Here is a 27,625-nt window from a genome sequence, read left to right on the forward strand (position 1 = left end):
CTTTCTGGTGCTGGTAGTATTTGTATACTACTTTCAAGCTTTTACTTCCCATAAGTATGAAATACTTACTTGATTTGTATGTGTTTTCAGTTGGGTCCACTTCATTTATTACACACACAATACATGCCCAGTTCAGCTAGCTAGTTGTGACTAAGTTCAATGGGGTTTGATCCAACATCAATTGTACTGATGGACTGGCACTTCCAAGGGGAAAGCAATTTACACTTTGTCCCTGGCACTGTTCCTGAGGGCTCAGTAGGAGTGGGAAGGCACGGAAGTCTTTTTCAGCTAGCTTCACTCCACTGGCTGTAGTTTGGAGTCAGTCAGCTGAAAAGAAACAGAATTAGATGTTAGTCGCTAGCTGAGCTGCAGGTTATAGTGAGACTTGCTTTGGAGTACATATTGGTATGATTGGCCTGCAAGACCACTGAGTTCAATGTGATTTTCTCTCAGGCCTGGGTTCTGTGCACACGAAAGAGGGAATAAAGCAGTAGAATGGACTGTAACATTTCAGACTGCAGGTGAAAGATCACACGTTGGAATGTTTCTCCATGTTCAGATCTTCCTGCCAACAGAAAATGAGCACTGCAAATAAAGAGAAGGCACAAAACCTTTCTTGCTACTGTTCTTGTTTTCTATTTTCAGGGGGGATTCCCCCCCTCCTGTACTACACTCTGCCACTTGCAGCCTGAATTTGAACTGTCCGTTTTCCTAAAGCTGAATATTTCTCAGGAGCATGTTGTGAAGATAACAGAAAAGAGGGGAGAACTATGTGTACTGCTCTGAGACTGGAGGAAGGATAGGAAAAACAGAGAAATGACCATGTCAAGTATTTTCTAATTCTGTCATCCTAGTCCTATTGCATTGTTCACTGACTGTTTTATGGTGGCTGACAGCATTGTTTTATATTCTATACTCTGCCTTGAGACAGTAATATAGGAGACAGCCCTTTCTCAGTTTACAATAGCCAAGATACCCATCACTTGCATGTGTTGAAAGGGATAGAACAAAAGCCTCCCAGATGTCAATCTAACATCAGATTTTAGCTGATTATAATGAGAAACGGCAATGAGACAGTCACACATCCGTTGCACATGAAGCTAACTTATATTGAAACAGACCAGGTCAGTATTGTTTACTCTGACTAGCAGCAGTTCTCCAGGATCTCACGCAGAGGCATCACCTAGTACCTGATCTTTTTCACTGGAGATGCTGGGCAATGAACTTGGGACCTTTATGTATGCTAAGCAGATGTTGAAATGCATGAAACCTCCAATCTGATTCTGAATGTTAGCAGATGATCATATGAAATGCAGGCACACCAATCACATTTGTAGTGTAGTGGTTCGAGGGTAGGATTCAGATCTGGGAGAACAAGGTTTGAATCCTCACTCTGCCATGGAAGCTTGCCGGGTGACCTTGAGCCATTCTCACACACACAGACTAACCTACCTCAAGATTGTAGTGGGAATAAAATGAAAGAGGAGAATTATGTAAGCCACTTTGGGTCCCCACTGAGAAGACAGGTGGGCAGGGCTCATTTCGAGGGGGAACGCGCAGGTACGCAGTTCCCCAAAGAGGTCACATGTCAGGTGGCCCCACCCACCTGACTCTCAGCCATTTTGGGCCCGTTTCAGCCTGGATTGGGGCCGAAATGGCCCAGATCAGGCCTCTGATGGGTAGTGGATCACTCTCCCACTCAGCAGTGGCCCGATCCTGACCATTTTGGGCCCCCTTTTGGCCATTTTCAGCCCCTTTTGGCCATTTTGGGCCCAATTTCGGCCCTGAACGGCCAGGATTGGGTCCAAAACAGCCAGGACAGGTAATGTCAGGGGGTGTGGCATATGCAAATCAGTTATGGCAATGATACACTTCTGGTGATGGCAAGGGGTGTGGCACATGCTAATGAGTTATGCTAATGACCCCTGCAGGTGGGGAATAAGTAATTAAGTAAGAGCTGCTGTAGTACAGTGGTTAAGTGGTTCAGCTGCAAATCAGCTCTCTACTGGTTTGAATCCCACTTCTACCATGAGCTCAGTAGGTAGCCTTGGGTAAGCCACACCTCTCAGCCCCAGCTGTATTGGGATAATAGTTACACTAACTTGTTCACTGTTCTGGGTTGGGCCCTAATCTGTCTAGAAGAGAAATATATGTGCAGTTATTATTACTTATTTAAATTTGTATTACACATAGGGTTGCCAACCTTCAGCTAGGGCCTGGAGATTTGGATTTCCAACTGATCTCCAGTCAACATATATCAGTTTGCCAGGAGGAAATGGCTGCTTGGGGTGGGGGTAGACTCTATGACATATTCTGCTTAAGTACCTCCCCAGGTTCCCAACCCCCCCTCCAAATTCAGGCATTTCCCAACCCAGAGCTGGCAACCCTAAATTATGCTGCTTTATACCTTCGGGACTATCAAGGTGAGTATTGTCTGACTGGCAGCTTCTTTCCAGAGTCTCAGGCTGAGTTTTTTCTACATCCCCTGTGTTACCTGACTTCTTGGCCATGCCAGGGGCTTTTTTTGCATGTTCAAAGTAGGTGTTTTGGGCCTGATCCACCGCCACACCAATGTTTTTATTCAGTCACAACCCCCCCACCCCCCATTTAAGATTGATAATTTCGATTTATAAACCGCCCTATTGGGCACACACTGCTCAGAGCGGTGAACAATATAATAATAAAAAAAACATTCATAAAAGTAAATAAATTTACGGCCCCTGAAATGTAGGAAATTCGTGGATTAAAGGCAATCAGAGTATCCTCCCATAACATACACTCGCACAGGGCGGGAGCCAGGCTCTATTCAAACATATTCCTCCGTTTTCAAATGGGCGGGCTCTGCCTGGCCTTCTCCCGGGGGCAGGCCTCCAAACCCCGGTCGCCCAAGCCAGGCAGCTTCCCACCTCCCCGGCAGCACCGCCTCTCCGCCTCTGAGGAGGAGGTGGCTCGGCGGTTGTTGTCGTCGCCCGGCCCCTTGTCCCAGGCCGGGCCTTCTCTCCCGTCCCTCTGTCTCTAACTGCTTGAGGAAAGCGCCGCCACGGTGAGAGGCTGTGAGGCGGGCGGCGAGCGACTGAGGCTGGAAATGGCGGCCGGGACAAGCTGAAGGACGGCGGGGTGGGGGGCCAGCACCAAGTCGCGTCGCTTTCCGTGTGCTCGTTCCCGGGGGTCGCCATGAGGCTGCTCCGGGCGCTGCTGAGGAGCGTCTCCCCCGCCACCATCCCTCAGCAGGTGGATTTCTACTGCCGCTTCTCCCCGTCCCCCCTTTCCATGAAACAATTCCTGGACTTCGGTGAGTGAGCCTCCTCTTCTTCCTCGCCTCCCCCCAGCCCCGCTTCCCCTCAGACCCCTCACTTCACCCTACCATTTTCTGCTTCCCAGCTCTAGGCCCATCAGGCCTCGGCTGATTCAGTTACCTCGGGGGAGCCAGTACAGGCTGCAGGGCCCAGGGCCCGCAGCCGATCATGGTAAAGGCGACCCTCCGCCGCCGCCCCTCCTTCTGGAGCTTTTGAGTTTCCAGGTCAAAGGGAGACTTCGTACAAAATGAAATCTTAAGACTCGCTGGTTAAACGTTTAGCTGCATAATCTGATGCAAAATAACAAGAATCGGGTCCAGTCTCATCTTTTCAGACCAACTAGATTTCCAGGGTATGATGAACTTCCAAGAGATAAAGTTCCCTTATCACTTTACCCTTGCTTAAAATACCCCTCCCCATCTTCTGTGGCTGGATAAAACCCTACATACTTCTAAATGTATCTGAAGAAGGAAGGTCTGACTCTTTGAAGCTCATACTCTGGGAATCTAGTTGGTCTTTAAGGTGCTACTGGACCCGATTCTTACTCTTCTACTGCAGCCCAGTACAGCTGCCCACCTGAAAGTAGTGCAAACTCCCATCTAAGAAGCTCCACTGCAAGACGTGCAGTTGGGTGCACATCAACTCCAGTCTAAATCCATTGCAAGGAGTGGAGTGACTCCCATTTAAACCCACAGTGAGCAGTGCAATTCTGAGCAGAGTGATGCCCGTCTAAACAAATTAATTTCCACGCACAGAGTTGAGCTGTTCTGCCTAGGACTGTGCTGCAAATGTCGTACAGTCTACAATTCTTGAACACCACGTGTGGTGGTGGAAAGTGCCATCAAGTCACAGCCGACTTATGGCAACCCCATAGGGTTTTCAAGGCAAGAGTTGAACAGAGGTGGCTTTCTATTGCTTGCTTCTACAAAACTAGGTAGTTAATAATTCTGGGGGGTGCGGTAACTGTGTTAGGATAAATGACATTTCTGTAAATGTATCCCATTTCTGTAAGGGATTCTTCACTATTTAGATATTTTTGTTTAGTTATTTGAAATACAAACAAACAAAGGTAGGAATTGAGGCGGATAACCAAAAAGTGCAATACACAACAAATAGTCAACATCTTTATAAAAGAACGCCGTTGAACACATCCTAATTTAAGTTACCATCTGCCAAACCCAATCATAAGTAAGAAAATGAGGGGGAAACTAGCCTGACTTTTGGGGGGGGGGCCCTTAATGGTTTATTTCTCCTCTCTACATAAAACATGTGCATGTTGAGGATTCACTCACTGCATTTGAAGAAGTGATTGTGTGTTGAAATAGAATTTTAGTAATTTTGTGTGATGCCACAAGACTCTTGGTGTGTTTTTACAAGGCAGCTGCTCCCTAGAACATGGTGAGAACTGGACCTGTGGGTTTAAAAGCTGTCTCTGAGAAGTTTGTTCATGTTCTCTTTTTCTAGCAAGGGGAATTGTGGTGCAGCAGTTTGAAATGAACATAACACCGGATTAGTGCTATTGTGCTGGTGCAAAGAACATCACAGTGAAATGAATCCAGGCTTTATGCATTAATGGTCATTTGATATACTACTCTTTATTCTCTTGCATGGTCAGGCAATTGGACCTTTTTCTTTTTAACGAGTAGTCCTAATGTTAAAACGTGTTGCCTTTTCCACCTGCCCTGGAATATTCCTGGTTTCAAAAGACTACGGTTCCCAATAACCTTCACAGTGCTAACATTCCATACTCCAGCCTGGGGTAGCTGGGCACACAAGGCTAGGCAAAGATAAGTTTGTTTTATTAGCTATTTTTTTCTTCTTTGTTAAAGTCGCAGACAAGCCCCATGTAAATGTATGTTATATTGCATCAGCCAAACTGCAATATCTGTTACCTCTTGAAAATCAGTAATGTTACGTACTCATTACAAATCTGGAAACACCAGGGTAGTTTAACAATATTTCAGTAATGTTTCTTGAAGCTAAATTGGCTTGTAGTCCACTGTTTCCTTAATTGTATCCAGGTGCTTAATGCAGCATCACAGTTTGAGATACTGCGGTTAGTTTAGTTGGTATGTCCCAGTCTAACAGCGTATTTTGTCGCCGAAAAATTATCAGGGATCATTTGCCTTGCCTTTAAATAGTAATTTTACACGATGCATAAATATCAGTGTTTGGTGTTTGCAGTGCTAAACAGCATTAAGTATTGTGAAAGGGCCTTCTTGTTTCCAAAGGTCTGGAGACATGGAGTGGACGGTCGTCTGGAAGTCCTTGTTTGAGCCATTCTCCAGCCTTGCAGCATCACCATCAGGAATGGGAAAATTATCTTACTACATGTTAACTAGTAATATTGTTTTGAGTAACAATTGCTGCTTGAGAGATAGCAGGGGATGGAGACACTGGAAGGATCTTAGTGCAGAGATGGGGCATATATTGCAACGTACTGTATATATTGCAACGTACTGGTCAGTGGCTGTGCTCATGGGAGCGCACAACATGGTAGGATTTGTGCTAAAAGTGAGGGAGTCTGTATGATCAGATATCGCTCACTTTGGGCTGAAATTACTGCCACTTTGCCTTAATGTTGCTTTTTGTGTGTGTTGAAATGGCCTGAGCTGCATGCTCTAAGACAGGGCAACTGCCCTAGCCTGTGACTCAGTCAGTACTATCAAAATATGCATGAGATTACCAATCTGAAGAGTCCAGAGTTTTTGGAATTACAGCTGATCACGTGCATGCTGAGCTTCCTCTCTTCCCTTAACTCTGCCCTCCGTAGTCACCACTTCCAAATCTCCAGGAATTTCCCAAGTTGGGCAGTTCTGGCATGAAGTAACCAATATGCCAGACAAAGATTCCTTCTGCCCTTGTCCAACACATTTAAGGAAACACAAAATCGGAACGAATGGGAGAAAAATGGGGAGTGTAAACAATGAGAAGAATACATATACACATGTTAGGGAACAAAGGGAAGGAACTCACCAGTATTGGGGAGTAGCTTTTTTTAAGAATCGAGATTATTTCACTTTAACCCTTTGCTTAATTGGGATTAATAGTAAGTGCCTTCTTGCCTGCAGAGAGTACTTGGTAAATTTCAAGTAACAAAGGATTAAAGTGAGCAGTTATGGATTCCTAGAGAGGCTTCCAGCTATTTGCAGAAACCCAGAATTTTAAGCTGTTAGGGTGGATGAAAAGGCATCATACTGGCTGTTGCCTTGCTTTCTCACATGAGAGCAAAATGAGGCAGGTGGACTGCCTGGCTTCTGGGGCCCAGAGAGCAACCTGAACTCTGGGAATTTTATACTCTTACTTCCCTCCCCCCCTCCCCAAGAGTCCTGATCAGTTCAGACTGACTATAGCCATGTGACTCTGCTTGCTTTTGGCGCAAAGCTTTCCTACACTGAATTCCCCGTTGCATGGCATGCAGATGCTGCAGTTACTGGACTATCTGCTGTGCCCCCTCCCACACTCCAAGTGCTCTTCTTAATCTCCCTCTTTGCAGATGGCCTTATGAAGGTGGAGAAAATTGTTCTGTCCTGCCAACACGGCTTATTAGACAGCTTTAAAAGGGAATTAGCCAGATTCATGGTGGACAGGTATATCAGTAGCTACTACTTGTGGTAACCTTCACAGTTAGAGGCAATGAACCTCTGAATACCAGTGCTGCAAGCAAGCAACATCAAGGAGAGCAATGGTCACTGGGTGTGTGTGTTTTGGTGGGGGGAGGTAGTTGGGAATTTCCTGCATGATATGGGGGGTTGGACTAGATGACCTTAGATGTACCTTCAAACCCTATAATTCTATGAAAGGCCTTGCTCTCTGTGCCTTGCTGTTGGTCCTCCAAAGTAACTGGTTGGCCACTGTGTGAGACAGGATGCTGAACTGGATAGGCCACTGGTCTGATCCAGCAGGGCTCTTCTTATAAGTCTGCCTCTCTCTTCCAACTAATATATGTGAAGAACTATCCAGTACCATACAGTCCTGACCCATTGGTTGAACATATGAGCATGTAATGAGTCAAACCACTGGTATTTACATTGACTGACAGCAGCTTTCCAGGCTCAAAAATGATTTTCCCAACCCTTGGTCCTTGAGATCCTTTAACTAGCAATGCTAGGGATTGAATCTGCTGCTGCTGCTGCCTGTAAATTATGTGATGTGCCACTGAACTTTATCCCCCACCCCCACCCCCAGGAATGGTTTCTCTTGTATCAATAAGCGTTTTTCATTTTCACTCCCCCTTAGGATCTGACAATGCTTGTGAGAAAACTTCGTTTATGTTTCTAAGGCAAGAATTGCCTGTAAGATTGGCCAATATAATGAAAGAAATAAGCCTGCTTCCAGACAATCTTCTCAAAACACCTTCAGTTCAGCTTGTTCAGAGTTGGTAAGATTTTTTAAAAATTGGTATTATTTAATGAGTTTATGTGGCGTTATAAGAAATGAAGAAACACATTTTGAATGATTCATGAAAAAAGATGTTTCTGTATTGGAGACAATTAACAAGTCTGTAGTGAAATTTCTTCTCTCACACATATGTCTGCCAAACAGCCTACATTTCCCAAAATACCGTATGCCTTTTCTTTCTCATACCAAATTCTGATTCCTTTGGTACTACGTAATCAACATTTCTGAATGTATTTTTCTTCTGAGCCCTCAAATTGAGATTGAGCTTCTACACCACTTCTTTAATCTCTAAAACCGAAAAACAAGTGTAGCGCAGTGACAAGAGCCAAGTACCAAACAGATGCTTAGATCATTACCGGTTCACAGGCTTTCTGCCTATGTCATTGTTATTCTTAATACATTAAATTCAAACTCTTTAAATGTAATGTTTCCATTTAATTAAAGAAGCTTAATTTATATCATAAATTTGTTTCCAAAAAATACTTAACATAATGACTGATGCCCAAAGAGCTACTCCAGGTGGGATGTTTGAAATCTTTTTCTTTGAATAGCAGAACCCAGTGCTGTTTTTAAAAGCCTTCAGACCTTGTGGCTGGAGGCTGCGGTTCAAGAAACACAAACCCAGTTCTCTTTGGCCACATGGAGTTCTTCCATGGTTCTTAGAATCGCTGCAAATTTCATTATCATAAAAACATAAGAGATATGTCATACTTTTAAATAGAGTCTTGGTGTTTGTATGTATGTTATCTTTTTGGACGTGCCCTTGCTGTGCCGCACTGAGAAAGCAGAGCACAGTGTGATGTTGTGTTCGGGGTGCACCCACTCCAGCTCAGTAGACTTCATTGCCGTTTGTCTTTAAATGGCATAGTATGCAAAAGCAGTAACTACCATCCATGAACCACGTGATGATTCTTTCTGTGTTGAAGGGATTATAGGCAGATCCTTTTGTTGAGAAGCCAGTAGTGGGGCAGATACGGGCCGTGTGGCATTCTGTCTGTCTGAGTGCATGCTACCAACATTCTTGCTTGACTTCAAGCTGTTGCTTGATACGCCAGTGCTCAGCAGAGCTGTCTGCTTCATTTCCCCCCCTTCCTTTTCTCCAAGGAGCTCAGCTTTCACCTTTTATAACCACAACAGCTCTGCGGAGTAGGCTAGTCTGAGAATGGATGGTTTAAATCGCCCAGCAAACTTCATGTCAGCGTAAGGATTTGGTTTGAGCCTGACACTTGAGTTACTAGACCAAACCGGTTCACATAAGGCTGGGCTGCCCCCTCTTTTTTACCGAGGGTCAACCTATTTTAAGAATTACTTGATGGCAAAACGGGGGAAATGCTTTCCTCCAAACAGAAAGAGCTCTTGCGGGGCTTGAACAAGCAACGTTTTTCATATGAAGAACAGAAATAGCGCACCTTATAATCTTCTTAAACAAATCGCTATAACAAAGGTATGACATTAAACTCTCTGTTTTAGGTATGTCCAAAGTCTTCAGGAGATTCTCGATTTTAAAGATAAAAGTGCTGAAGACTCAGAAGCTGTTTCTCGGTAAGAATGTTTACGTGCTTTGCTGCATTTTGAAGGTGACGTGGCAGTGCACCACTTAGACCTTGAGAGGATGAGGCCTGTCCTTTTTTTTTTTGGACGCTGAGTATTTCAGTGGATAGTTTGACACTACTGATTCTTTCTGTTCAAGTAGCAAAGTTTAAAAACAAGAAGTAAATTTTGTCTATACATTAGATTTTAAATAGTCTGTATTATGTCATTCTAGAAATACAAACTGGCACCCAGGTTGGAAGGAAAAAAATTGTATATTCGAAGAAAACTCCTCCAAGGTTATTGTTTTTTAAAATTCTGTGTGTAATAATGTCAGCCCCACTTTTTTTTTGTGGGATAGGCGTCCAGTGGCACCTTAGAAACCAACAAGATTTTCAGCATACAAGCATTTGAGAGTCAAAGCTTATACTATGAAAATCTTTTCTCTAAAGTGCCACTGGATTCAAAGCCTGTTGTTCTACTGCTGAACAACACGGCTACCTCCCTGGAACTTACTGTGATCCTCCAGATATCTCCAATATTCTTTGTAGGTTTTTTTGGAAGAAACAATTCACCAAGCATCTCTTATAGGCAAACTCTCCTGGAATAAATAGAAGTTGCACAAAAGAAATTCTGCATCTAGGAATCAAATTCAGAATCTAGGAACCAAACCAAAAACATATCAGAACCTGAAAAGAACTTGCAACACATATCGGTGTTTGGTGTAAGATGGCTTAGCAGCCAGTGTATTATAAAACCCCTAACCTACCCACCATGTAAAAGGTTGGGTCCATATGAAATATTGACATCTACTATTTATTAACAAATAACTCCTGGAGGAAAATAATAAAAACAGTTACTCAAACGCTAGCTGTAAATTCTCTCAGTGAAACATCTGAAAATTAGAATTCAAGCTCATTCTTTCAAACTCCATCATAAATAAATAAACTACACCCATCCTCTAGAAGGCATGGTGTGTCCCACTCCAGAGCAGGTCTCTGTTAGAGAGGTATATAGCAAATGACACATTTAGTGGTAGGCTCAGTATAAAAGGGGCATTGACTCAGTGGTAGGACATCTGCTTTGCATGGAGAAGGTGCCAGATTCAACCCCTAGCTTCTCCAGTTAAAAAACCCAAGTAGTAGTGATGTGAAAGAGTACCTGAGAGTCCTGGGAGCCACTGTCAGTCTGAGTAGACGGACCAAGGGTCTGATTCAGAATATGGCAACTTTATATGGGTTCATGTGTGTGTTCGTACCCTCCCTCGTAAGTGTGTTACTATCAAAACATACCTGTCTGTCTGCTGCTATACCTGTCCAGCCAAGTGGCATGACTTAATTGCCCGGTCAGTGGGTGGAAGTGTACCATGATGGTAGTGTACTTTGGCGCCACTCAGGTGGTCACCCAACATAGATGGTATATTACTTTGCTGTTAAGGCTAGCCTCCTGTCTGCTCTTGTCTCCATACCTAAGAAACTGTCCTTCCTTATAGCATGTAAAACCACCACATTATTTGTGCATAGCAAGTTTTCTAGCACTGGCTAATTTAATGAAGCCGTGCTAGTGACAGGCGAGGGTGTGGATAACAGAGAACACACTTGTCTTTAGTTTTACAGATACTGTGATAACGATCCGGAATCGTCACAATGATGTCATTCCTACCATGGCCCAGGGTGTGATAGAATATAAGGATAATTATGGAGTTGATCCAGTGACCAGTCAGAATGTGCAGTATTTCCTCGATCGTTTTTTCATGAGTCGCATTTCAATTAGAATGCTGCTTAATCAGCACAGTAAGTACTGATTCCGATTGGGAAGGGGGCTTATATGCAGGGTATGATGTACCTTTTTAAAATGGCCGCTTACATGTGTGCTTCTTTTGATACCTTTCTAGTATATATTACTTAATGTTTGGTATGTGTTTTTGTTACTCTTTGCCTTTCAAATGTACAGGGTGCTGCTTTCAAAGCCCATAAGTTGTGAAATCACTTACGATGTTATCTTTTTTTGTGCTGGCAGCTTTGTTGTTCGGGGGGAAAGTCAAAGTTAACCCAGCTCATCCAAAACATATTGGAAGCATTGACCCGAAGTGCAACGTTGTTGAAGTTATAAAAGGTAAAATTTAGATAGCTTACTGATGCATGACAGCAAAATAGCAAGAGTTAGTATATTCAGGTTGTTGGCTGACTCTAACTTAATTCCAGTGAGAGTTCGTAGCTTCAGTTCTGCTGAACTGTGGTTACTGATGGTTTTATGGTTAATTCACTGTTTTTTATTAATGTCATTAGCCCCCCTGAGCCCATTTGTGGGGAGGGCGGGGTGTGAATCAAATAAGTAAATAATAATAAATTATATTCATCATCATAAACTTTATTGCATTCGCTCATAGCCTTAGCAAAAACAACAAGAAAAAATGATACAGTCTCAATACCAGTTAAAACCTATAGAATGGCCATTAAAAATTAAAATACATAATAATAATTAAAATCATAGCAAGAAATAGAAATTAATAACAACTTTACTGTTCCTATATTGATGGTTATATTCAAATACCCATTTTCCTGCCCACTGGAAATCTTCCACTGCAACCCAGTTGGCTTCTGAGCTTTAGTATGCGTTGCTCACACATTTTCAGATACACAATTCCCAACAATAGAAGACGGCTTTTTTCATCAATTAAGCTGAAATCCTTAAAAAAGAAGGTATCTGCACTAAGTATTCTCTTGTACATTCATGAAATCACAGTCAAAGCACCATTATCATTATACTGGTAATTTAACCTGCGGTGACAGGAAAAGTGTGTGATACATGTAAACTGCAGTCTTCAAAATTCCTCCAAGAACTCAGTGACTCATTGAAGACTGCAAACAGCAGATTGTGTAAGCCAGCAAGTGTTACTTGTAAACTACACTGTTATGTCTTTAATTTCTTACAGATGGCTATGAAAATGCAAAGACACTCTGTGACTTGTATTACATGAGCTCTCCAGAGCTTGTACTTGAAGAACAAAATGGTAAGAACATGAAGGGGAATTGACTTGTGTTTTTCTTAAAAAATTGCTGACAGAAAGGATTTCAGCTTATTGGTTGAGCATCTGGTGTGTTTCCATTCGTTCTTTAGTACCGATGGATACTGTGACTGATTATGTATGTTCGCACAGTGTTGGAAGAGACCATAAAGCTACTACACGTGATAGAAAAAAATGTTGCTTGTTCAAGCTTTCCTTTCTTTGGGTTGCTGTAAAGGAAGTACATGGGGAAGTCCCATTTACACAACATGAGAGCTGTCTAACCTCTCAGTGAAAGAGCTAGCTGTAGGATCATTTAGAAGTTACTGCAGCAGGGGAGAGTTGCAGCCAGCACTGGTGCCAGGCTTTTTTGCAGCCTAGGCAAGGCTAACTACTTGTACCCTCTCCCCCTACCCCACTGCTAACCAATTTTCAAAAACAGATGAATTGTAGGAAAAATGAAAAAGCACAAAACTTGAAATCAGTCATTTTTTAGAAAAATGCAAGAATTAATACAACAATCTTTGATTTTCTTTCTCAAATACAAAACAAGTTTTAGAACACAAATCACAAAACATTTTGAATAATCCTGTGAATTGTGATATTAAAATTTAAGTCTCTTGAATGTTTCTATTTCAGGCACATCACAATCTCATTTTACGTGCCTTTTCCTTTGCAAATGTTGTCACCAATTCCTTCAGGTCAGCTGCTGATGCTTGGGCATGTTCAATTGATACAGTTGCAAAACCAACTCGTCCCTTTTGCAGCATTGTAGAGCGCATGTCTGTTTTTATGTTTGAGCTTTGAGAAAATGCATTCACCACTTGCCATTGACACTGGATGTGTCCGGAAGAACCCCTCTTGCTTTGCTTGCTTTTTAGCACTTTCTGCCTTTTGTTTGCAGAAGTGAGCTCCAGATGGCCATTTTTTATCAGCCGTAGCTCCCTAGAAAAATGACTATGTTTTCTAAATAAGGTTAAGAAAGATCCGTCCAGGGATAAGCCAGGACTGTAGTTAACACAAACCCACTTAGCCCAAGCCAAGCAGGACCAGGAGACATTTGGGTTTAGGCTGAGCATGTTGCTTGAGAATGAAGCTAGCCAATCACGGGGTGAACTGAAGTGAGGTTATAGTATGTCAACCCATGTAATGTGACCCTTCATGCCAGGCTTTGCTGCTGGTGGAACGGATCAACTAGTGGATTGGAGGATCCTTGAAAACTTTACCACAATTATATCCTGAGTATTAGTCCTCCTTCTGCTGCCCCCTCCCCGTGTATTAATTTAGCTTGCCATCTCAACCACCACTGTGACTTAGATGATCTAATGGAGCCATAGTTGCTGAGTCCCAGGGGTGGTTATTGCTGACTTGTAAGTAGGGCATTCATATAACTTTAGGGAAAGGAATGGGAGCACTTGAAAAGTTCTTAGTGCAGAGGTAATTTCCCCCTGTACTTGCTCCTCTGCACCAAGTATGCTGTCCATGTTGCTGCGGCAGAATACTTTCCTCCCTTTCCTTGCAGCCACGAATTTGTCTTTTCACCCGTTTATTTCCAGACATAGCAGAATAGCTGGAAAGATTTTACTGTTTTCCAGTCTGGCTCTCCTCTCGGTGTTGCTGGGGTACAGTTTGCTGTATGAAGTGGTTTCTTTTTTTAGCTCTGGAGGCAGTTTCCCACCTTTTTTCCTTTGTTTCCTTCTCCCTTCTTGCTTTGCTTCCTCAAGTTGCTAAAAAGTTTCTTTTTGCAGCATTGGAAGCTATTTCCCCGCCTTTTTTCCTGGCTGGCACAACACTACTCCCCACTCCCTTCTCATGCTTGCTGTGAGACAACGGGAGGGAGAATTATAGTGTACTTGATAAAGAGATAATTTTTCTCTGCAGTTACTTATTGCTTTCTTCTTTTAGCTGGCTCTTTGGGGAGCTAAAAAGGAGTCGTTTCAGTGAGGCTTGTTTCTCTCAAGTTGATTGAGCCTTCTGAGATAACTTTTGAGTCTCGACTATTTTGAGATGCAGCAATGACTGACATCATTATCTCAAAGCAGGATGATATAATTCATAAAGTTTGCCTTTTTTGAGAGTTACTTGTCTCATATTGCCTACCCAAAGGCATACCATACTGCTATTCAAAGAGCAATACATACAAATCGCTAGCATCTTTTTCACCTTAATGATTTACCCAACCATCCCATTTACGGTATAGTTTTCTGGTATTTGTTTTACCTATTGGGAAATGTCTTGGTAAAAATGTTAGGGCGTACTTTTGAGCTGCTTGATTGTCTGTTAAGAGAACCATATTCCCCTACCCTGTTGAGGGGTGCTCAATATGTTTTCTCTCCCACTGCTGCTGCCCATTAGCCTGTTTGCCAAGTTATAACCCCAAGAGGCAGACCGCAGTAGCTGGTGCCAGTGGGACTTTTGCAAGTGATAGGGAGGGAAGTATATAGAAAACTTTTATAAGACTTTATAATTAATTATATTCCATAGCACTGTTGTGGTATTTATCATAAAATAAAAAAAATATATAAATTGTCAATTGCATTTTTTCAAGAAACTAATCTGACTCCTCAGGTCAGTTCTGTACCCCTCTGAGGTCTGCACTCTAGGCAGCCACCTAGTTGGCCTAATGGTGGCACCAGCCCTAGATGTAGCTATATAAGAGAGGCTAAATGGCACCTCACTAATGGGCAGCGAGGTGCCCATTAGTATTTCCTGGTGCCCACTTCCTTCTTCCCCAAAGCAGAAACCCAGTCCTGGATTTCCTCCTTCTCATTAAGACGAGAAGTGCTTCAGAATAGCCCAGGAGATACCACCTTTGAGTCTTCAGGTACCATCTGTTTGGAAACAGCTGCCTCCATTTCAGAAAAATTTTCCATTGGAAACTCCCAACATTTTGTGATTGGCCGCAGCCACCATAGTATTCGTTTTGTAGATGATTGTGCCCTCTATGTCAGCCATTTTATGATGGCAGCCACTAGCTGTTCTCTAAAAATGCTGACAGACTCCACAGTGCTTGGGACCTTGGTAAGTGCATTTAAATCGGACGAGAACTGCACAGAACATTTCTCCTTTTTATTTACATAAAATTCTCTTTGAGCTGAGGAAGCAAGTCAAGGGAGCTTCATCCTTCTAATATGTTATTGGGGTGGGGAGTCAACTGTTCAAAGAGAAAATATCTTTAAAACCCCATTGGACACAAGCAAGTCCTTGGGTATGCCTAAATTAGCTCTCTGGATTTCAGCCAATGTAATGTTATAAAAGGGACATGCTATTTACTTATGCTCAGGCATTGCCGAAACAGATAGTGGCTGTCCAATATTCAGTTCCTTGTTTTCTATCCCCTTCTGTTGCAGTAAAATCACCAGAGCAGCCCATGCAGGTGGTGTATGTACCGTCACATCTCTACTACATGGTTTTTGAACTTTTCAAGGTTTGTGCAGAGGGGAAACTAACACATTCATACTGTTGTGTTTACCCTTTTTTCTGTTTTCCTTTAGTCAGAGGTGTCGTGGAAGACAAACCTGGTAATTCCTCATAATTGATAATACTAAAAAAGCAAGTGGTTAGAGTCACTGTGGTATAGTGGTTAGAGTGCTGTAGAACGGCTGGAGACTCAAGTGTGAATCATCATTCTGTCATAGGAGCTTGCTGGGTGACCTTGGGCCAGTCACACCCTCTCAGCCTAACCTCCCTCACAAGGTTGTTGTGAAGATAAAAAGGAAAAGAGAATAATGTAAGATGCTTTGGCTCCCCTGTTGAGGAGAAAGGCACAGTATAAATGAAGTGAGTAAATAAATAGGGTTTTCCTCGTTCTTAAAACAAGAGCCTGAAAATAACATGTGACATAATCCATCCTTTTCTGCTTGAACCTGCAAGAAGATTTTTGGAAACATTCTGCTGAATCTTGCTGTAAGGCTGGCATTCAATCTGGTGGGCTGCCAGCTGCGCTGAAATGTGTGTGACTGTGGTAATGCAAGACTCTTTTACATCTCAAGTTGCATTACCACAAATGGTCACCCATCTTCATCTCAGCTTGAGACCATTCCCCTCCAGGGCCCTGCTGAGCAGCATTCTGTATTTATCCAAAAGGAGAGCTGCCCTGAATGTGAGACAATCCCCCTGTAATGGTCTAAGTGTGCGTGTTTCTTTAAATGTTTGGTGTAGTGCAGATGAAGAGTGGGGGCGCAAGAGTGAGTGAGATGATTGGTTAATGACTGAGAGTGTGGGCGGAGTGAAGGCAGTTGTTAGTTGCTGAGTGGAGAGAAAAGATTCAGTCTGGGTAAAGCAGGCAAGCTGTGTGGAAGCCTGAGGGGATTCTCATTCTAGTTCATTTAGGCAACCTGTGTGGAAGCCTGAACTGTGTGTGTCTGTGAGAGAACATTCATCCTGATTTCTGGTTTTGACAGGCAAACTGTGCGCCTGAAGAACATCTGTGTGTATTTGAGTGAGAGATTAATTTACCTGTAGCAGGCAAACTGTGTGCGCCCCTGAGAGAAAAAGTTTATGAAGATCTGAGTGACACAGCCTATGTGAGGAAACTTTAAGAACTGAAAACTATCTTTGAAACCATCAAGCTTAAGTACTAGAGTGAAACCAATACGCGTCTTGTAAAAATAAAAGTTTATTTAATTTTTTTTTTAATCCCAGGGTATCTGTCATTCCTATATATCCCATTCCTATCCTCAGGGCCATATAGTCACATGAAGTAGCCTGACGCTTGGGCCCGTTATTAAAAGAGAAATTTAAATTACTTACTTTGGAATATAATTCCTGGTGGCAGCAATCTATCCAGTGGATGTAAGAAGAGGGTTAAAGGAAAAATCTAACTGCAAAAGAAAGGGGGGGTCATAACACCCCATAAAAATGGTTATACACAAAAGGATTTTTAATTAGTGCACATAACTGGCACATGCAGGGAACCAAACTTCTAATCTTCCTTTCAGGTAAAGTTTGGTTTGCCCTGTTTTTAAAATAGATTACTCTGAAAAGAAATGTAACTAATCTCAGTTTTAAAAGGCCAGAATACTTTGTTGGCTATGCTTAGATTTCTCTGTACAGGGATTAGGAGTTTTCTCCATATGCTGTACTAAATTCTAAGACTTTGAAACCACTTTCAAAGTTGAAAGATAATCCATCCCCCAATTTACAGACCAACGGTTGATTGTTTAAGCTAGTTAGGTAGGCATGTTGATAAAGCAGGAGGTAAGGTGTATAAATCAAACCTACTATAAAGAAAGTTTCAAAAACTTTGGCCCAGTTTGTGAACACACTTGGGGGGAAAATGTATAGTTAGCATTAGCAAAAGTAGTATAACATAGCATTTTATTAATATTCTTTTAATATTTTTGAAATCTTAGAATGCAATGAGAGCTACCATGGAACACCATGCTGATCGAGGAATTTACCCTCCGGTTCATGTCCATGTCACTTTAGGCAATGAGGATTTAACAGTGAAGGTAATTGCATTGTGTACTCTGTCATTTCCTATTCATGATGATGGCTAATGCTGGCATCCCAGTTGTTCAGTTAAATACATTATTTGAAATAATTGACTCCACATTCTATCGTATATCTGCACTGGTGTTTTTTTGGTACAACATAAAACTCTTTCTGTCTACAACCCTCTCCCTCCCATAAAGTCATCTCATTTTCCTTTAAACTAGAAACAGAAAGGGATGAACAAAAGGACACTTAGGAAGATAGGAGAAAAGGGGAAAGACTGAAGAAAAGGAGGAGAGAAAGTAAGGGGGGAGTGGTGGAAATTTATCCAAGCAGTCACAAATGAATGCAATTGCAGGTTTCATGTATTTCTGAAAAATCAGCCCCACATTTAATTTCCCACATTTTGTCTTTTAAATGCTAATTTTTAATTTTCTTTAAGTCCAGTAATTTTTTTGCCCAGGTTTCAATATGTGGTGGGGTTACAGCTTTCCTGAATTGCAGTATAAGGTGTTTGGCAATAGCAACAGACTGTAAAAGCCAAAGTTTGTGGCTTGATGAGATTTCCCACAGTGAAGTCACATGGTCCAATATGATGCTGAGAGCTGAGAACTGAAAAGCTGAGGCCAAAAAATCTGTGCATGGTGCAATGAGAGGACAAGTCCATAATATCTTCCTTTCACTGACAGTTTATTTCCTCTCTGAGTTGCAGTTTCAGATTTAAAGATGAATTTTTGGTAGCTTTCAATAGTATTTGCAGGCCTGTTTCTGTACACTGTTTGCGCCACAGCTCTTTGAGTCCTTCCAAAATTAGTCTAGTGACAACTGGATAAGAGGCTTTCTCAGTCATGACATCAGAATTCTTTGTTTTAACGATGTGTATTGGTCTGGTTTAAATTATTTTTAGTGACATTTTTATCATATATGTTTTTAATCTGTTAGCTGCCTCAGTGGCCCTGATGAAGGCTGAAAGGCGGGGTATAAAACATGTAAATAAATAAATAAAAGATTTCGTAATTGGTCTTGCCAGACCTGTAAGTTGCTGTATAAATCAACCCTAAGGGCTACTTGGTTGTGCTACTGTTTGTGGAACATATTCTTAAATTTAAAGAATTTTTATATGCATAGGAACAGTTAGTATTTTTGCATTCTAGATGTGTGATCGTGGTGGTGGTGTTCCTTTGAGGAAGATAGATCGCCTGTTTAATTATATGTATTCAACTGCACCACGTCCCCGTGTTGAGACATCGCGAGCGACTCCTCTGGTCTGTGCAATCAATAACTTTGTTAAGAATTGAATGACTTATTTTTTGTTCTTTATTTTCTATTTTGAATATGAATTAGAATTCTCTTAAGTTAGAGCAAAACAATGTAATATATCCAAGGCTGGAACTCCCAAGTTCTGTGTGTAGAAACAGACTTCCATGAGAATGAATCTGAGAGCTAAACTAGATGACACGGCATCCCTGGAGATGAACCACCATTTTGTAGGAGTCGCGTTCCCCACTGGGGAACTCCTTTTAACAGTGCTGTGGGGGCCAGATTCTGGCTGGGAATACCAGAGTGTGGAGGGGAGGAGTGGCTTCTACTCCCCTCGGTACCATTTTTCTGACCCCAGACAAGACAAATAACATCCCTGGCATTGTGTTGTGTTGGGGAAATGGTGCAAGCGGAAGGCAGGCCTCTCCAGGGCAACACTGTTAGGAGGAGTTCTCCGGAGGGAACTCCTGCAAAATGGTGGCACGTCCCTAGGATGGAATTGGGGACATGGTATTGTCTAGTTCAGCCTTGAGCAAAGCTGTCTGAATGTGCCACCCTGCAAATGGGTAAGGTCAACAGTTGCCTGTTTACATGTTTTCTGTGTTGCAGTTCCCACTTTGGAGAATGGCCTGCCTGAGGTCAGAAAGGCCCTCACATTTCTGTCATTCTGCAGTTGTTCCAGAGGGCATTTCCATGGAGGGGAGAAGGCTATAGTATAAGGGAACGGAGGGTGCTTTATTAAAGGAAACGACTGCAATCTGTTCCACTGTTTATTCTATGTATTATCTTTCTCTTGACACATTGTGTTCTATGTTTGTAATTCCATTTTTCCATTGTTTATGACATGTCTGTTACCATTAAGGGGGAGGGGGGATTGTTTCTAATTTTTGTTGTCCTAGCTGTTTGTGGGATGTTTGCATTGTCTTATTCCTTATAATTTGCTTTGCATCTCAAGGAGAAAGGTGGCTGTAAATAAATTAACAAGAGGAACATCAAGCATTATAGAGGCACTGTGCAGCAACCCAGATCCACAGTTTTAATTATGCATTGTTTGGGCCTCTAGCAAGTGGAATGGTGTAAACTGCTTTCTTTTTTCCACTCTCAGTTCTCTGGAGTACAAGCCAAATATTTACAATACTGATCTTTTTAACCACACTTTTTGGGGAAGATTCAGCGAGGTTGTGCAATTCAAGGACTTGCATCCAGAAATAGTAGTTTACTTATTTATTCATAGAACCATACATGATCTAAGGACAGAAGATTTTTTGTAATCTATGATTACAAAATCATATGATTACAAAAAACCTTGCAATTGGGATCAGATGCAATAAATTGGGAAATGTGATTTTTCTAACCACAGGAACCACAAACTTCAGGGAATCTCCTCCTTTGATAGTAATAGTTCTTTGGTATATGACTGTATGTAGATCATTATTGGACTGCAGTAACTTCTGCACCAGCTTTATTTCTCTTGAAAGGTTACAGAAACTGCAGAAGTAAAATGAGTATTACATTAATGGTTGCTGGTATCCATTCCAAGGATATTGGAGCTCAAGGAAAGAAGAAATTTAACCCCTTTTCTCATCTCTCTGTTCTCAAACTAGATGCAAAGAGTTATTTTAAAAGTACTATATTCCTGTTTTTGAAAAGACTGTATTCTCATTTAGGGTGTCACTGTTGCCACAGGTTCCAAAAGTCATTGAGGATCCCAGGAGGAGGGTCAGAAAGCAAAACATACTTCTTGGGGGGGGGAGCACCCTTGCCACTCAGGGTAACAAGCTGCCACCAGTTTCCTCTGGCTAACCCTAAGCTTAGAGACCGAGGAAACCAAGTCTCCAGCCTTTACGGATCTTATTCAAAAAGTCAGCCCTCCAAGGTAGTCTACCTACAGGCTGAGTCCAACAAAAACAATTATTTGGTAGGTGAGGCCAATTAAGCCAAGGTACTGGATTCTGATTGAAGCTCCCAAGTCCAATAACACCACAGAAGTATATTGAATAAAGTTTATTGAGAATTGTGCAAAAGATTACATATATAGAAACTGTGCAAGACAGGAAAGAAAATAACAGAATCTAAATAGCTAACCTAAAATACTTAACAGGCTTTGGTTACCTAATCCAGATGTTACGTTGTCAGGTTAAACCACAGAACTTCAAACAGAACTCCAGTGTCTTAGTCCTTGTAACTGAAGGTCCAAGAACAAAAGGGCCTAAAGCGGACATCTACATTGGTTACCAGGCCAAGAGCAAAAAAACAAACTTTTGCCATTTGTCTGCAACATGGTCTGATCCTGAGGGTGCAATCAGGGTGTTGCTAAGGCATATGATCATGTCCCTCTGCAGTAGAGGAGTGTTTACAGTCAGAGTAACTAGTCCCACCAATGCCCTAAGCACTAATGAGATGGGATGCAGGGAGGTTCTCTGTTCCTGGCCTTGAAGGTCTCTGATCTAAATGATCTCATCCATATTTGTGCACTATGAATTCAATCTCCAAGCATATCTTCTCTGGGAACAGCTAGTTCAAAGTTTCAGTAAGTTTCCAGAGATTTCTTTTGTGGCCTGACTCAGCCCCAAAGGCTGAACCAAAGTTCAGCCTAGAAGAGACCAGTTTCTTGACAATTGTGACATAGGTAAATGGGTGGTGGTGGTGGAATATAAGGTCAAGTTACAAATTAAATAAAAATATTCCAAATTAGTATTTATTAGTGTACATGAATTAAAAACATAGGGCCTAAATTACAGGCTACATACATACGTTAAAAGTAACTAAAACCTTTTCCATGTACCGATAATGCTACAGTCCAATAAGTGACACAATGACAGACCAGACACGTTTCGGCCCTCAGGCCTTCCTCAATTGTACAATATTTATGTTAAACAAATGCACTCCACATTTAGAAACCAATATAAAAATGCTCCCGATGCTCTTGTCTCTTGTATTGTGTGGTATAATTCAAATGGTTCTGAGGCTTGGTTTCCATTGTCTGCGCGTGTTATAACTGCAGATTGATGAAACACACCAAGCTTCAGAAAACCGTATCAAGTGAAGATCATTGTGTGAGTGCAGTCTACAGCCTGCTAGAACCATTTGAATTATACTACACACAATACAAGAGTAACAAGAGCATCAGGAGCATTTTTATATTGAGTGTGTGTGTGTGTGTGTTTGTTTAACGTAAATATTGCACAGTTGACCACTGAGGGAGGCCTGAGGGCTGAAACACATCTGGTCTGTCTTTGTGTCGTGTACACTCATAATAAATTCTTATTTGGAATATTTTTATTTTAGTTTGTAACTTGACCCTGTGTTTTCTCCAGCCTTGTTTGTATTGCGTCTGGGGGGCCTTCTCTCCCCTTTTTCATTGTCTGCTGGACATAGGTAAATGATTCAAGAGGATTTTGATGAGGATTTTTGGTAGTATTATCCCAATAAATATTTTGGCAGAACAATCATTCAGATGCTACAAGCTCTGCTTTTCGGTTGTAGCTTTTCCTTGAATGAGTGTGGGGGGTGGTGGTGGTAGAAATGCAGGAATAAATATATACAGACACTCACTGGTAAGCTCAGCCTAGAATATGTTTGTTACCCAAATTCACAAACTAAATAATCCTGGGTGCTCCTTTATTTGGTAGTAGTAACTGCTGACACAGTCCTACACCAGTGTTCCTAACTAGGTTACAGTAGTAAGGCACAGCTGCCTGTATTGGTGCTTAAGCTCTTTCCCTGGCTCATAAAACAATTCTGTCATGTAACAGTCAGTCAGATGGATTGCTAAATAAGATACAGGCGTGCTTTAGTAGATGCATCATTTCTGTTTGCGTTCACATTTTGCCTGAAGTACGGCAGTGCTTTTAGCGCTGTTTTAGTAAGCTATATGATTACTGGGTATATACACCCAATAATGAAGGTCACAGCACACCTTATAAAAATTAATGGGTATACAGTGTGCGTACCTGAATATATCCATGTTGTACCATGGAATGAGAGGATTGCATGCAAATGGCGTGTATTGATTATGGGACCAAAGGAAAAGTGTGACCCTTGGTCCCGTATCAGTGCTAACCATTTTCATGCAGTCTTCTCATGTCACAGGCACACAACACTGACTTTGTAATAAGTGGCTTTTTTTTTTTACTTTTTCAAGTTTCTGTACTAGAAGTAAATGCCCTGGGTGTGCTACAGAGCAGTCGTAGTGAAGAAAACAGCAGAGCCCAGTCAGCAGCTAGTTGCAGTTTCTACTGGCATGAATGGGGGAAAATAGTACAAGACTACTAATTAGTATCGTTGCCTTCATTCTGTTTTCAGTGTAAAAGTTAACAGCTTTTTCTGTTCCCGAATATATAGCAACAGACTTGCTTTCATGTCAATGAAAGAAGTACCGGGTAGTTATCTGTTCTTTTATGCATGTGACATTTCAATTAACTCTTGTGTTTTGGGGTTTAGGCTGGATTTGGTTATGGCTTGCCTATCTCACGTCTTTACGCTCAGTACTTCCAAGGAGATCTGAAGCTGTATTCTTTAGAAGGTTACGGTACAGATGCTGTTATCTTCATCAAGGCATGTAGTTTACCACTTATTTTAACTGACACCTTTCCTTTAAAAGACGCAATCTCAAAAAGACAAGTTCTATTGACACTCTCTCTTTCTTTTTCTAGGCTTTATCAACAGAATCTGTTGAAAGACTACCAGTGTATAACAAATCAGCTTGGAGACATTACACAGCAAATCATGAAGCAGATGACTGGTGTGTCCCAAGTAGTGAACCAAAGGACATGACTACATTCCGCAGTATATAGCAGAGTGAAACAGATTGGGGAAAGCTGAAGATGCTGTACAAACAGCTTTTGGCATAAACCAGGTCTCCAGTAGAGTTCTTATATTTGGTATTGGGGAAGATGCACATCTGCTAAACAAGAACCAGAATAATATGTTTTTTCTAGAGTATTATGCATAGTGTTTTTGTTTTTTTTTAAAGAAGGTTCTGGTACCCCAGCACTGGCCAAAATAGGTGCTGGTACATTGTGCCAGCATGTACCGGCACAAAAAAAGCCCTGAATACGCATAGTCAGGAAGCACTGGAAGGTAATCCCAATTCAACACCACAGCCTGACCTGTGAGATGCTGTTCAGGTGTACCAAGTACTACTTCACCCAGTCTACAAGTTGACCTTTTATAACATCTCACTGCAAGATGCATCAGTAACTTCTGGCAGATTGATCTACACACTCAAGCCAGTTCTAATTATTTCATTAAGAATTACTTTCAAAGAAGAGTGGGTAAGACTAAAGCATAACTTAAACTTATTGTGACAACTAATTCTAGCAAGTGTTACATGTACTCGAATGTAAACAATTTAAGAAGGCACAGATCGGATGAAGATTTTGTATACACAGAGGCAAAAAAAAGTTGCTATGAGCCACATTAAGTAGAATTTTGGAGCAGTTGTGTAATGGCCAATATACAACCAAATAAATGAAGAAAAGACAAATACACTTTGGGTCTTGATTTTATCCTAGAAGCTTTCATGGGTTTGGTTTATGTTGAAGGGGAAATCCTCCAACTCAACAGCTACGAAACCAGGTATAAAGGTCCTCCAAGATGCTGGTTTTTAAATGCCAAATTTCTTAGTTTAGTTTGCAGACAAGTTACCCATGGAGTGTGAACTAGTCCCTCTAGTAGTTCGTTGTCATATAGTAAAATAAGCAAATGACTAGACTAGCATTACGTCAACCTGTTACATGATGGCACATAGGCACCTCTCATGACAACAGATGTGAAAGGACCAATTCACCTTTCATAGATAACTTGCCTAATAACTAAATTAAGAGGGCTTCTGTATGTAAGAATGCAAGAGCAGTATTTTGGTAGGCCTTTTACCAGCTTTCTCAGGCACAGAGTTAAGGGAGCCTCCCTCCCCCATAAACAAAGCCCCAAAAGTCTGACATGCAAGACCCAGAATGGCTTTTTCCCGACAGTATCACTTATACCTTCCCGGGACAGGGACAGGCTGCTAGCTGGGCTGCCTCTGACACAGCAACCTCCACAGCCAGCCACCTACTCCTAGCCTGGCCCACAGAGAGGCCAAAGGTAAGTGGAAGTGGGGCAGCCAAGTGGCAGATAGAGGGGGCTGCTCTGCATGCCCTTTTTCAGCTTCCACTCCCAGTCACCCTCTGCTGCATATCTACCAAGCAGCAGGAGCCTTGGCGCCAAAGGCGCCTGCCGAGTCAGAGCTAATCAAGTCGTGTCCCCGTGTGCTGATTCCAGATGGCTGGTTTGCCATCTGTTCGTTTCCCTTCCCTGCCCTACTCATATAAGGTTGCAAGACATGCACGCTTAGTAGGAAATCTTTTCTGGAGACGAGGCATGTTAGGCACCATGAAAACCAGTGTGTTGTGTTGTAAAAAAAGAAAAAGTACTGGCACCCGAGCACAAACGGCCCAAGCCCCACCAGCTGAAAGCAGAGCCAGTACAAAATAAGGTCTGATCACGCATATTTGTTTGTTTCAGCCTTCACCTTAAGTTGCTTCAGGTGGTGCATCGGGGGTACAAATTTGAGGTGAAATATATAGACTGGTAAAAGGCTTGTTCGCATGTTACAATTTTAAGTACTAAACATTCTGATGAAGTATTCAGGGGACTTAGTCTTATTAAAAGATTACCACTATGTAAACCTTCCTCTGGCACAGTGATTTCTGTTCATGTGCTCCAAAAGTGGCGTACAGCATGGCAGAGAAGACATAAAAGATAATCACATGCTTTTATTTTTAAATATCCCTTGGAATTACACTGTTTTGTGATAGATACTTTTGTGTTAGATACCAACCATAGTTAAACAAGTTTTTTAGTGCATATTTTGTTCTTGATCCAGGTTGAAGTGCTTGAGTCCTATTCATTTAAATTGGGTAATTAAAATATACTTAAAATCTCGATCACTAAAATCAATGAAACTAAAATACACAGGTGTAGGTGGATCAGGTACTGTACTCTCCTTTCAATGAGTGTTTCAAATCTGCCAACTGGACAAAAATGTCACCTTTGGTTTTATTTTAAATAAATGAATTTGACTTTTACAAATGCTTGTGTTCAAAACAAGCAGGCATTTCATATTTAGAATTTTGTCCCCATCACTGGGCACATTCCTGTATAGTACTTTAGGGGCCATTGATTTCAGCTGAAGTTAAGCAGGCCAGGCCTTTAAATCTGTGGAAGTTAAATGAGATTTATTTAACAATGTTAGGTAGCTGAACGGTGTCACCACTTTTAAATAAACACCATGAAGCTCAAATCTGAAATCTCACCAGCCCGCTAGTTTTGTCCAGTATACTAACATAGGAGAAGCCGGTGTCTTTGCTACCTGATTGTGGCTGCACTGCTAGCATATCAGATTTTTGTACTGATGTGGTTTTACAGCAGCTGATGGCTTGGATTCAGACTAGACATTTCTGCAGACATAAGGATTTCCTCTCATGGAGTGCAATTTTCCTGCACCCCCCCTCCCCCAGCAACCTGAAATACCTCCCCAAATTCTGTTCCTGGGGGTCTTCTCTCCTCCAGAAACGAGCTTGGAATGCACTTGGAGCTGCTGCAGGAGGGAGAAAACAGGAAAATGGCATTCCATGGGCAGAAATCCTTGTGTCCTCAGAAACATGATGTCTTGATCCAACTTGATAAATATAGGTCTTCTCCTAAGCTCAGCTTGCTGTTATAGTAGCCTTTAGAAATAGTTTGTTAGCCATTCAGCTGCTGTGTGTACTGGAATTTTATCATTTGGTTACTTTGGAATAATTTTTTAGACAAGGTATTTCTCTGTCAAACATTTGGGAATACACTATCTTGGTTAAAAGGCATTATTGAAGTGAGTACAAATTTTGGAATATATAAGTTCTGAAATGCATAGTGTAGTTTTCATCTAAAGCTAATGTTTAATAAATTTCCAGGCTGATGCTGATCTGTGAATACTATTAAGTTCTTTTATATACACCTAACCAATAACATAGTTAAGCTAAAGAAGTAGCATTAAATCAGTTTTGTCCCATATAACGCTAGTAAATTATTCTTACCATTAAGGCAATTTTTAGAGAATGCCAGAAGTGCAAGGAAAAAAGTGGAATTTCCATAAAGGCTGATAAGCTGTAAACACTTTTATGCAGAAGACTGTTTGTTGCTTGTAATATATAGTTAACAAATGTTGCTATAAATCAAGATAGCTTGTTTAACTGTGAAGCGTTGTCCCAAGCTCTACTGTCTCTTAATCCTATATATATCCTTAAAAAGCAGCATGTGCTACATGCAACCCAAGAAGCCGATTATTACAGTTACTAGCCTGCTGTACCCTACCAATCATAAATTGTTCATATTGCTTTACTTCAAATCCACAATTGTAACAATTTAACTGCTCTCTCAGTTAAATGCAAACTTAAAATCAAGAATGGAACCCAGTTTGCAGTAACTGAGCATAAGTTGTACGACACAGACCGGCATAGGGATGCCTAACAACATGATCCTAAATACAATTTACTCAGGAATATGGCCCTTTTGGAAATAAGGGCTGTGCCAAATTGTGTGCTTAGATGATGAGGATAATAGCAGAATCCCTCCTATACTTTGAAATAGATAGGCTATTTCAAATAAGGCATGGTTAAAACCTAAACTGAGCCATACTCTGAAAGTTTATGAACACTGTTGTGGTTTAGTA

At 41.5% G+C, this 27,625-nt stretch overlaps 1 protein-coding gene across 1 annotated transcript; it reads left to right on the plus strand.

The window, feature by feature from the left end:
• The first annotated feature begins 2,929 nt into the window (after nt 1–2,929).
• On the plus strand, nt 2,930–25,857 carry PDK1 (pyruvate dehydrogenase kinase 1). Its single transcript, XM_054970445.1, has 11 exons — nt 2,930–3,292; nt 7,536–7,677; nt 9,168–9,239; nt 10,836–11,020; nt 11,247–11,342; nt 12,163–12,240; nt 15,585–15,661; nt 17,589–17,687; nt 18,825–18,935; nt 23,374–23,487; nt 23,586–25,857. The coding sequence occupies exons 1-11, from the start codon at nt 3,175–3,177 to the stop codon at nt 23,724–23,726; spliced, it is 1,233 nt and encodes a 410-aa protein (XP_054826420.1). The 5' UTR covers nt 2,930–3,174; the 3' UTR covers nt 23,727–25,857.
• The last annotated feature ends 1,768 nt before the right edge of the window (nt 25,858–27,625 follow it).

The sequence above is a fragment of the Eublepharis macularius genome, chromosome 2 (assembly GCF_028583425.1).
Source record: "Eublepharis macularius isolate TG4126 chromosome 2, MPM_Emac_v1.0, whole genome shotgun sequence".
NCBI lineage: Eukaryota > Metazoa > Chordata > Lepidosauria > Squamata > Eublepharidae > Eublepharis > Eublepharis macularius.